General features: G+C 39.1%; 1 protein-coding gene across 1 annotated transcript; it reads left to right on the forward strand.

Annotated features, from left to right (window-relative positions):
• Positions 1-8,692: 8,692 nt before the first annotated feature.
• On the forward strand, positions 8,693-12,879 carry CCDC71L (coiled-coil domain containing 71 like). Its single transcript, XM_042915331.1, has one exon. It carries the CDS (start codon positions 8,693-8,695, stop codon positions 9,395-9,397), a length of 705 nt encoding a protein of 234 aa, XP_042771265.1. The 3' UTR covers positions 9,398-12,879.
• The last annotated feature ends 80 nt before the right edge of the window (positions 12,880-12,959 follow it).

Below are 12,959 nucleotides of genomic sequence, written 5' to 3' on the forward strand. Positions count from 1 at the left end.
ACATAACAGAATCCAGATCCCAAAGTGTCACAATCAGGAATATTAGAGTGAAACTAACAAAATGAAATTTAATAAGGGTAAGTGTAAAAGTCTTCCCAGTACAGTACAAAGCATACATAATTTTGGAGAAGTTCATGTGGGACAAAGATTTAAGATTTTTATTTGACTTTAAATTTAATATGAGTTAACAGTATGAAGAAGTTGCTTAATTTGAAGTTTTGATAATCTAAAATTTACTTTTTGAGATTTGTTCCATGAAGCTCTAGAAGACTGACAATGGGTAAAAAGAAATTGAAAGTAGACTTTAATTAAGCATAAGAGAAATCTTTTTACTAGACCTGAGGAACAAAGAATTTTGGTTAATTTCAGGCCTGGCTATTTTCAAGTCTGACCAGTTTCTTGGTCCATTTTCCATTTGGACAATTTCTGGTTTGATCAATCATTCATCAATAAATGTTAATATACAATGTTATGTTGTAGATTTATCTTATTTTGATTTCTGCCTATTCTCTATTTTTCATTTCTTTATTTGCCTTTCTTGCCTACCCCCGGCTTCTTTAAACATTTTTTTAGAATTCTATTTTGATTCATCTATAATTTAAAAAATTTATTTATTTTTTAATTAAAGTATAATGAACATGCAGTGTTATATCAGTTTCAGTTGTACAATATAACGATTCAACAATTCTATATGTTAGTGTTCATTCAGCATAAGTGTACTCCTACTCCCCTTCACCTATTTTACTTTTCCCCCACCCGCCTTCCTTTTGGCAACCACCAGCTCTCTATATTTGAGAGCCTAAGTTTTTTGTTTATCTCTTTTTTCTGTTTGTTTGCTTTGTTTTTTTAAAGTCCACATATGAATGAAATCATATGGCATTTGTCTCTCTCTGTCTGACCTATTTCAGTTAGCATTACACCTTCTAGATCCATCCATGTTGCAAATAGCAAGATCTCATTCTTTTTTATGGCTGAGTAATATTCCATTGTGTGTGTATAGATGAATGGATAAAGAAATGGTATATATTATATATAATATATATCTTTGAAAAGTATATTATATATAATATATAATAAAATAATATAATTATAATAATATGATAAATGTAATATAATATAATATAAATACCATTTCTTTATCCATTCATCTATAGGTAGATACTTGTGTTCCTTCCATATCTTGGCTATTGTATATAATGCTGAAATAAACATAGGGGTGCATATATCTTTTCAAATTAATGTTTTATTTTCTTTGGGTAAATACCTAGTAGGGGAATTACTGTATTGTATGAGACTTCTATTTTCCATTTTTTTAAGGAACCTATATATTGTCTTTCACAGTGATTGCACTAGTTTTCAGTCCCACCAACAAGTTTCCCCCAACATCTTCACCAACACTTGTTTCTTGTCTTTTTGATACTAGCCATTCTGACAGGTATGAGGTAATATCTCATTTTATGTGTCTCCTGGCCATTGTATGTCTTCTTTGGAAAATTATCTATTCATGGCTTCTGTGCATTTTTAAATTAGATTACTTTTTGGTGTTGAGTTGTATACATCCTTTGTATATTTTAGATATTAACCCCTTATATGCTTTGTAAATATTTTTCCCATTTGGTGGGTTGTGTTTTTGTTCTGTTGATCGTTTCCTTTGCTGGGCAAAAACAAAAGCTTTTTATTGTGGTGTAGTCCCAATAGTTTAATTTTGCTTGTATTTCCCTTGCCTGAGGACACATATCTAGAAAAGTGTTTCTATGGCTAATTTCAAAGAGATTACTGCCTATGTTTTCTTCTAGGAGTTTTGTGGTTTTAGGCCTCAAATTTATGTTTTTAACCCATTTTGAGTTTATTTCTGTGTATAATGCAAGAAATTGGTCCCATTGTACATTCTTAATCTTCCCTCTTTCATTCCAATTTTAGTATATGTGCTGCTGCAGTGATCACAATTTATCTATGTTTTTGAGCAGATCTTTTTCTATCAATTTTTAGTGGCTTCTCTAGGTATGATGCCATACATATGTAACTTATTCTACTCTACTGGGGTCGTTTCATCAGTTCCAGTGAAGTATAGAAACCTAACCTCCCTTTATGTCTCTTTATCCTCCCTGTTTCTAATATATTTGTTTTAAATATTTCCTTTACATACATTTAGAACCACATTTAAAAATGTTATAATTTTTACTTCAACCATTGTATGAGTCTGCTCAGCCTGCCATAACACAATACTAACAGCAGAGTGGCTTCAACAACAGAAATTTATTTTCTCACAGTTCTGGAGCCTGAGAAGTCCAAAATCAAGATCCCATCTGATTTAGTCCCTAGTGAGAGCCTTTTCCTGATTTACTGAGAACCTTTTTCTCTCTGTGTCCTCACATGGTAGAGAGAAAGAGAGCTCTGGTTTCTCTTCCTCTTATAAGGGTACCAGCCCTACAGGAATAGGACCTCACCCTTTTTTAACCTTTATTACCTGCTCAGAGACCCTGGGTGGGGGGTGGGCCACCTTGGGGATTAGGCCTTCAACTTATGAGGAGCACATTCAGTCCATGACAACCATCCAACATAATTTAGGAAACTCAATAGGAAAAGGAAAGTCTATCATATTTACACATATTTTTGCTTATTGTAGTTTTTTATTCTTCCTGTTGTTCCAAGGTTCCTTCTTTATTGGTTCTCTTCTGTTAGAGAATTTCCTTTAGCCATTACTGTAGAATAGATCTGCTAGCAAAAACGTCCCTTTGTTATGCTTCATGTGAGGATGTCTTGCCTTTGTATTTATTGTAGAAGGATATTTTCACTGGGCATAGGAATCTGGATTGGCAGTTCTTTTCTTTGATCACTTGAAAAATGTTGAGCCACTTCCTTCTGGTCTCCATGGTTTCTGATGAGAAATCTGGTCATTCAAATGCTTTCTCCTTTTACAGTTAAGGTGTCATTTTTATCTGACTATATTCAAGATGGTTTTCATTGTCTTGTCTTTCAGAAGTTTGACAGTGATGTGTCTTGATGTGGATTCTTTGGATTTATCTTATTTAGGTTTGTTCAACTTCTTGAATCTGTAGGTTTGTGCTTTTGCCAAATTTGGAACATTTTCAGCCGTTATTTCACATACTTTTTAGCCCCACCTTCTTTATCTCTCTTTCTAGGCCTCTGATGACACAGAGGTTCTGTCCTGTTTGGTTTATTAGTCTGTTTTCTCTCTGTTGTTCGTATTGGATAATATTTATTGGTCTATCTTCAAGTTCGCCAATTTTTTCCTCTGTCTTCTCCATTCTGCTGTTGAGACCAGACCATTTGCTAAGCTCTTTATTTCAATTATTACATTTTTAAGTTCTAAAATTTCCATTTGGTTTTTCTTTATATTTCCTGTTTTTTGCTATGATTTTTTATTTTTTTACAGCAGTTATTTATTTATTTATTTATTTATTTATTTATTTATTTATTTATTTATTTTTGCTTCTTTCAAGAATGCTCATAATTGCTTATTAAAGTCCTTATGATGACTATTTAAAAATCTTGTTATATAATCCTAACATCTTTCTCATCTCAGTGTTGGCATCTATTGATTGTCTTTTTACATTCCATTTGAGATCTTCCTGGCTCTTGGTATGATAAATGATTTTAATAGAAACCTGGACATTTTGGATATTGTGTTAGGAGACTGTGGATATTATTTAAACTGTTTTAGCTGATTTTCTCCAACACTGTACCAACAGGGAATGGGAGGGATGCTGCCACAGTACTGCTAGGTAGGAGTCCAGGTTTCCCACTCTGGCTCCACTGACACCTAAGTCAGGGAAAGAGGCTTCTCATTACGACTGCATTGAGGTGGGCATGCTAGCGCCTCACCAGGCCTTTGCTGCTAGATCCCTGGCTGGTAAGGGGTAGAGTGTCTTGTTACTGCTCCCCAAATTGTCTCCACTGACACTATAGGAAAGAATTGCCTCTTTACTGCCCATCAGGGATGGGCAGTATTTAGCCTTCTCTGACACCATCCAGCATGAGTAGTGGGTGCCGTGTTACAGCCTGGGGAGGGTAAAAGCCACAGGTTTCTTTAGGTGGTGTTTTGCTATAGTAGATTATTATTTTCTAAAAGTTTTTAGTCTTGCTAGGTTACTTCTTTCCTGGTCCTATAGTTAGAAAGAACAAGATTGTTGGGGCTTTTTGTATCTACATCTGTTGGCATTTCTGGGTCATTGGCTTCTCCAGCAATCAGTCTGAGATGTGTGTAGAAAAGAGAAGAAATGAAAACCCAGGGAACTCATTGCTGTGTTGTTCTTTGGGCTCTGAGGTCCCTAGCCTGTTTGCTTTCTCCTCTCCATTTTTCAGTCTTCTAATGTTCATTTTATGTCCAGAGTTTAAAGTTGTAAGTAGCAGGAGGAATAGGGAAAATAAGTGTATTTCATCCTCCTGGAAGTGGAAGTCCTAGCTTCTCAGTTTATACGGTCTTTGTGTATTTCACATTAGCAGTATTAATTAGAGCATAACAGAGCTTTGAAATAACTTGTAGAAAAATCTAAATTACTTTAGAATGGCTCTAATGAGAAGGCTGAAAAATTTTTTTTGATGAATCATGGTCTATTTAATTTCATTCAAACTAAATTTAATGCTATCTCTTCAGAATAAATACAAGAATGTTTGAAACATCTCTGGACTAACAAAAATCTACATTCTGGTTCACAGTCTTCCACTATCCAGCCATGTGAACTTGAGCAGATTTACTGCAATCTCAGTATTCTCATCTGGATTAAGAGTGTTGGGCTCATTAGATGATATCTAAACTTCCTTCTAGCACTGGCATTTTACTTACCCCTCAACAACTTATTACTTTTTAAAAAAATCTCTAGACTCCCACTGAAATACAGGGTTTGAAATATGTTTGTTAAGTCAAATAAAATCCTCATGATTAGACAAGAAAAGTAAGGATGGCTATTATTTATTGGATACTTACGGTGAACCAGGCACTATAGTAAATGTTTTATAAATGTTCGCTCATCCAATCCTCAAAACAGTAAATTAAATTAGAGATTATGTACATTTTATTGATAAGGAGAGTAAGGCTTGGAAAAGTTAAAAACCATGTCTGAGGATATTTTTTTTTCCTGAAGTTTTCTTTTTTTAAATAAACATCTATTTGATTCCAAAACTGATGCTTGCAACTACTTATATATACTCTTAAAAAATAGCTTATAATTTTTTAAATGTTTATTTATTTTTGAGAGAGAGAGAGAGAGAGAGAGAGAGCAGGGGAGGGGCAGAGAGAGGAAGACACAGAATCTGAAGCAGGCTCCAGACTCTGAGCTGTCAGCACAGAGCCCAATGCAGGGCTCGAACCCACAACCCATGAGATCATGACCTGAGCCAGAGTTGGACACTCAACTGACTGAGCCACCCAGGTGCTCCTATGTTTTCTTCTAGGAGTTTTATGGTTTCAGGTCTCACATTTAGGTATTTAACTCATTCTGAGTTTATTTTTGTATATGGTATAGTAAAAAAGTGGTCCAGTTTTCCCACACCATATCTTGAAGAGACTGCCTTTTCCTTATTATAATACATTCTTGCCTCCTTTATCATAGATTAGTTGACTATGTACTCTTACATATACTTTTTATTTTTTGGCCACTTTTCAATAAGCAAACTATTTTATAGATATGGAATCTTAAAGGAGAGGTCTAGGTAGCTAGGTGATGTCTTTTAGTTTTCTCCAGTCACTTTATTCTGCTTGGATTTGTTTTTTAACTGTGTAACATATATTCAGAAAATGTACAGCTACAGCTAGTTTTTTGTTTTTTTTCTGTTTATTCTCTTTATCTACCCACCATTTAGTATTCTATTATAGGGAGCATCATTCCCCTTGAGAGGTAATGGAATAAACTCAGGATTTCAGACAGTCATTCCTTAAGAACAAAAATTTAATTTGACAACTTTCCATAAACTTTATAATGTCTCAGGACAGTCCCAGGAATTAGAAGGAATGTATTGTTATCTTTACGAGTAAACTTTACTTACTTATAGAGAATGGATAAGGATTTGAGTTAATCAAAAGGTAGAGGTCAAGAAGAAATATAAAAATAAAAAAAGAAAACAGAAGAATAGAGCAAATAATATCAAATTTAAAAGTATGTGGTCTTTTAAACTATTTAACATGATGCTAGTTCCTAAAAATATTTCATAAAAAGTTTCATTTTAAGTAAATTAAATGAGTGTGTATTAAAAAAGAACTGTTTAATACTATGCAATTTGTTGAGATGTTATGTTTTCATAAAGTCAAAATTATGTCAAAAAGAGATTCATCCTCTTAATCAAAATCAACTCTATAAGTTTGTAGGGATGCCTGTTATGTATTTATTTGGCAAAAGACCCTAAAGTACTTATGTTAACTTGTAAGGAAGGGAATAACAAGATGAGAAGCCAGGAGTACATAAATCCTTATTTTACCCTCTCTTTTATTATGAAGTCCCCTTATCATTCAGCTGGCTCACTCTGTACAATTTTCTATGTCAGTCTGCAGGGGCATTCCAATGGAAGTTATTCAAATTTCACATTACTATGTGTTCCCAGAATTACCAAGAGAACTAATTGTGATATAAAAAGTTTTAATATCATTTCTTTATAAGGACTTAGGAAATTGGCAATTGGCTCCTTAATCTTGATCTGAGATCAGATGTGCTTTTCTAGGAAAATGATTTTCTCTTCAGAAAGTTGCCATGATTTTGGTAGGTAGAGAACTGGTCTCCATATAGGAAGTTCTGTTTTTGCCATAAACCCATTGTGTGGAGAAGGCATTCTGGTGTTAGAGAAACAGCTTTCAGAATAGTTTTGGTTGGTTTAGTTTTTATTGAAACTGAACAAAGTATTATCTGGTTCAGACAAAATATCTGTTGAGTCCAATATAAGACTGATAAAAACTCAATTCTGGGTAGAGTGGAAGTAGAAATAGGGGTACAGCTCTGACCCTTGTCACTTCACTCATGCATTAAGCATTTGCTATTGAACCTCTGACTCTGGGCAGCAGCATTTGAAAAGCCTCCAGTGAAATGTAAAGATCACTAGGTTAGGAACCCAATAACCTAAACTATATAGTCCCGTTATTGCTGTCAACAAGCTGTATGACTGAACCTCCGTGGGTCCAGATTTCCTCATCTGTGAAACAAGGAGATTGAACTTGGTATCTTTCAGCTCAAATATTGGAGGGAACCATTAGCAACTGTATGCAAATCACAAAACTTCTGTGCTTTATCAGTTTTCTACTGCAAAATAAGATGCTCACTGAAGGGTAAAATTTGCATGCATACCTTAAAGTTCTAAGTATTAAGAGATTTTTTTTAGCCTTAAAAATTAAAGGGAGTTGAGAGAAAATTGCATTATAAATGTGAAATATAAAATTGTCCTGTTCTAAGCGATTTCACTATATCGTTCTTTCTCAGTTCATTGCAAATAATTAGCAGTATTTTATTGATTTACTGAGCAAACATTGAGTGGCCCACTAGAGTGCCAAGTAGGCTAGAAAAGACGATTAGCAAATGACCACTACTCTATAAACATTTATAGTCCTCCCCTCAAATACAGGAGGGAATGTGTTCTTAACAATGTGTTGCTATCAACGGAACCTCTTTGATTGTGATGCCACGTTCTAAGTGATAAAGATGGTGCTGCAAAGGCACATATTGAAGCTAAATGAAAAGTGAAGTGTATTCATTTAGAAAGACTACTATTTAAAGACACAGAGACTTTCATTAAGGAGAATGGCTTTGTTGCAATTATCTTTGATCAACTGGAGCAAAGAGTATTTTTTTATAGGTTTAATAGCCTTTGCTTTCCTGATAAGCAGAGTATCTCTTAAATATGAAGATGGTTCCATTGTCTAAAAGGAGATAGATCGTCCCACCAATGCTGCCCATATTACCTGAGTGCTTCTGGATTATTAGTGGTTGGTTGAAATGGATTGGGGCCAAAAGAGGGTAGAGTTGGATGAAGGTGCCAAAAGAGATCTTTGAAGGTTTAGAAGGGATGCCTGAAAGGTCCATTCCCTCTAGACTTACCCCCCAATCCTCATGCTATGATAGGAGGGGCAGCCTTTGGGCAGGTCTCCCTTTGTTATGCAGACTGCTAGATCTCCCAGCTCAATCCACAAATGCACCCACTCACTCTGAAAGGGTCCCTCCCCAAGGTGGATATGAAGTCCACCCCTTACCGTAGACATGGCAGCCTCTCCATATACCCACCCAACTGTTGACTGGCGTTCAAGGGCCACCACCATCACCCACCCCAGCACCATCTTCCAGGAACTGGCCTCTCCCCCATTAGTCCCCGCCCCTCTTCTGAGAGCACCCAATGGGTGGAGTCGGGGCTGTGGTGGGAGGGGCCTGAGGCGGGCGCATTTAAAGAAAGGCAGAGGGCGAAAGGAGGCTAGAGAGGAGAAGAAAGAAACCAGGGGGCGAGGCGCCGTCCAATGACAAAGCCCAGGGGTGGGCGCCGGCCGCCATCTTGTACCGGGCGGCAGGATATTCACCCGCGTCTTCCGCCCTCGGAGGGGGAGGGGCGGCGGCCGAGGCGAGAAAAGTAGCGAGAGACGCGCCGGCCCGGAGGCGCCAGCAGCGGCCGCCGCCGCGGACCTGGACGCGGGCGGGGGCGGCGGCGGCGGCGGCGGCGGCGACGAGAGCCGGCGAGCGCGGGCGGCCCCGAGCGGCCTCCGATGCGGCGCAGCGTGAAGAGGCGGCGGCGCCGGCCCCCGGCGGCCCCGGCCACGGCCGCCCGGGGCGGCGGCTTTCGGGCCGGAGGAGGGGCCGAGCTGGAGGCGCGGGAGGAGAAGGTGGTGTACTCGCGGTCGCAACTGTCGCTGGCCGACAGCACCAAGGCGCTGGGCGACGCCTTCAAGCTGTTCATGCCCCGCAGCACGGAGTTCATGAGCTCGGACGCGGAGCTCTGGAGCTTCCTCTGCAGCCTCAAGCACCAGTTCTCCCCGCACATCCTGCGCAGCAAGGACGTCTATGGCTACTCCTCCTGCCGGGCCCTGGTCCCCGACCCCCCGCCGCCCCCCGTCGCCCGCGGCCAGACGCGCCGGCCGGCGGCCAGGAGGAGGCGCCGCGGAGCCCGGGCGGCCGCCGTCCGCCGGAGGAAGCCCCCGCCGCCGCCGCCGCCGCCCCCGCCGCCGCCGGCCCCCGAGGACAGCCGCTCCCCCAAGCCCGCGGCCCCCGGGCCCTGCTTCGGGGGCCGCACCCTGGAGGAGATCTGGAGGGCGGCCACCCCGACGCTGACCACCTTCCCCACCATCCGCGTCGGCGGCGACGTGTGGGGCGAGCGCAGCCTGGCGGCGGCGCGGCGCCGGGCGCGCCAAGTCCTGCGAGTGAACCTGGAACCCGTGGTGAGGCTCCGCCGCTTCCCGGTGCCCCGGGCGTGAGACTCGGCCCCCTCCGCGAGACTCGGCCCCCTCCGCCCCGGGACGGCTTCCGCCTGGAGGGATGAACAAGTGACAGTCGAGTGTTTACAGATCCGGCCGGGACCGCGTTCCCTAGTGCACTTTACGGGCGAAGAAGCACCGGATGGTCCCGGCCCGCGCCCCCGGGATGCGGCGCCGCCGTCTGGGACTCCGGGGCAGGTGTGCCCTCTGCTGCCTCCCAGTACCGGGTCTGCGGAGGGAGGAGACAGCTGGACCCGCAAGGGTGGCCCCCTTTCTTCCTAACCCCAGATTGAGACGTCTCCAGGACTATAGGGGCAGATCCGTTTTCTCCCTTTTGGACTCTACCTCACTGGTCTGGAAGCCCTCCGAAGAAGTCATTCTTTTTTCCAAAGGAATTTGGTTTCGTGCTTGTGTAATAAAGCTAGAATTTACTTGCTGTTCATCCACCTCCCCGCTCCCCCCGCCCCACTTTTTCTTTTTTGACTGCCACCCCTCGTTCTGGACGAAAGATCGAATATGTGTTGAAAGGTGTTGCACTAGTTTGTGCTCAGGGTATTCTGAATCCCACTCGTTTCCGAATTTTAACTGGATTCCAAAGCTTTGACCAAGGATTTTTTCTAAGAAATTCAAGCGTATGACTGTTAATAATGTAGGGATTTGTATGGCTTTGAATTTCATGGGCTCAGTGATTACAAACAAAGAGATGCAAAGTTCAACTGTTTAAACATTTTTAAGGTGTTTCTAAAGATTTTATATTGAAATTTAATGTTTATATTTACTGAGCTCTTAAAGGAAATGGCAGAAACTCATGGAAGTTTTGTTTAGGAAAAGTTGACTTGTGAAATTCTTTTTAAGTGAATAAAATTAAAGTGCATTGAAACCACATGGCTTGTGATAAAAAAGAATGAGTGAATTACAAAGAACTGGTGTTGGTTAAAGAGATGGATGGAATCCGATTGGAAATGATTTGGCCTCCTTGTACTAGTCTAACATACAGATCTGGGAATATTTCAAGGATAATTTATTTTAAAATGGAAATCGCGTAGAAAAAATGAGTATGCGTATGCGCGGTGACCAAAATGCCAAACAGAATACCCATTGGAATTCTCAGAAGTATTAATGATCTAGAGGGGTGGAGGCATTTCTTGGTATCAGATAACTGGTTGAAGTTAACTTTGGGCAAAATAGGTTTTCCTCCCTTGTTTTTGTTGTTGTTGTTGGCTAACAGAAATGTCCAGATTACTATCAGTTACTCTTATAAACATCATGACAATTAGTTAACTGTTTTGCTTCACGAGTTACCTTTATTATCTCGTTTCCATTCATAATTATGTTTGTAGTTATTGGTCTTTTGTTTGACAGCCGAAGACCACAGGAATCAAACAGGCGAGCCACAAGAGTACTGACCCTTCTTTTACACTTTTATAATAGTGTTTGTATCCTATGGCCCAGTGTGGAATTCTTGATTATCCAAGTGCCTTCGGTCATTGGTGGCAGCAAGACTTAATGGTTTTTAGCCAGTGGTGCCGCAGCCAGATTTTACTGCAATATCTAAAGGGTCAAGTAGTGATTTTGTACCACTATTATTTCAAATTTGAGTATTCTGCCATGGAACCATCCATACCAGGCTGGAACATGACCTATGAAATCTTCAATATTAAGGTTTCTCTCTGCTTGGCAGCTTCTTAGGGGAATAATGAGAGTTGCAATTTTGACTCTTGTGTTTTTAGAATTCAAATGGCATAGCTTTCTGAAATGAATTTTTCAAGTTTAATAGTTCATAGTAGGAGTTTTGTGACTTTAATTTCAGTGTTCTTGTTTTGTAAAAAAGAAAAAAGAAAAAAAAGATATATCTATATATATATGACTTTATGCCAGTTACCCAGTAAGCCTCATATTCTTTTATTCACTACTCAATGATAATGTGTTGCTACAAATACTGTCACATGAGTAAATAAAAGTGAATAATTACTTAGAAGATGGAGAGTGTTAAATTATATTTGTGTGATAGGAAGCTTATATATATTCTTTTGGTTATTAGCTTCCATTGCCAATTGTATTTCAAATACATAGGGTTTTCTCCCCCCCCCATTACCTTTTTTAGCTAATTAGCACCTGAGGAAAAAATACATATTTGTACCACTTCACTATTGTATATAATTTTATATTAATTAAAAAATAAATCCAATGGCCATATTAGAATGTAATTTCAACATATAGCTTATCTAGATAGCTTCCCAGAGGATTTTGAAATTAGATGTAGCTGGGAGGATAACTTTGCTCAGCACAAAATTGAAACATAACCATTGACACCATGCGTTTATTTAAACTTAACTGAGAATCTTATTTTTTTTTCTTCCTATGCCTTGTTACTTTAGTGCACTTGAACTTGAGTTAATGCTTTGGGTTATCCGGGCTATCTGATTTCAGTTTGGATCTGATTGCCCATCCTAAATTTAATGTTATTTACCTGGTCTCTTAAAAAATCTTGCCGTTTCTAGTTTGCAAAACAAGATGTAAAAAAATCTTTATTTTTGCCAAGTTGTCTTTAGCAAAACCTTGCTGAAGTTGGTTGTTTTACAACTTATACAATGTGAAGAAACAACTAATATAGTTGATTCGTATATTAATAGGAAAATGAAAGTATTTTATGGATACTTTTGGGCAGAATGTGAAAAGGAACTTGGCACGGTGGCCTTTTTGATGAGGCATTCATTTACTGTCTTCTAAAGTGAGTCTGTGCTTAGCTTGTACATAGTTTTTTGAAAGAAATCCCATAATCTTTATTCATTCTCTTACCTTTATATCTCATATGGCACAAGTAAAGGGGGAAGTTAAGGAGGAAGTTTATCACCTTGCTATGCTTGAGTGCCTAAATGTGGTGACCGGCACCTGAAATAACCTTTTGAATTCCTGATGTCATTGTTATCCCCCTTCAACTTGTCAACCAGCAACTTATTTTTCCTTACGGAACTCAGTAATGTTATGATTGTTGAGGGCAAACTTCATTGTTGTTAGTGCAAAGTGTCGCTGTGGTGGTGTGTATTTATTTTGTCCAAGTTTGAGTACCCGATTGGACAAGTGTAATTTAAGCTGGTGGCTGACACGTATCGATTTGCTGTGTGCAAGCAATAGAACTATCTTCCTGAAAACTATTCAATAAAAATGCATTAAAAATATTTGGATACAAAAAAATGTGAGCAATTTTGAACTCAAAATTTTTTTGTTGTTTCAAGGATTGCCACAGCACTCTTTAAATTGGTGTTTTTAATGGACATATATACATAATATTTACTTTATTGCTGTGTTTAAAATATTTTTTGATAAGACTGTTATGTCTTAAGTGCATTAGAAGGCAATTGTTTGTAATGGAACTGAATTGTTTTCTTGGACAGTTTGATGTGCGCATATGATTAAGATTTACAATCTGGTTGTACTTTTCTTTTTAATTTATTAACTGTAAATAAATTTTAGAGAATATACAGTGTCTGGCTTTTCTAATGATGTTGGGGAGTTTTTGAAATGGGATTTTATGTTTGCATGTGAATTGGAAGGCAATGTG

This window comes from Panthera leo, chromosome A2, assembly GCF_018350215.1.
Source record: "Panthera leo isolate Ple1 chromosome A2, P.leo_Ple1_pat1.1, whole genome shotgun sequence".
Lineage (NCBI taxonomy): Eukaryota > Metazoa > Chordata > Mammalia > Carnivora > Felidae > Panthera > Panthera leo.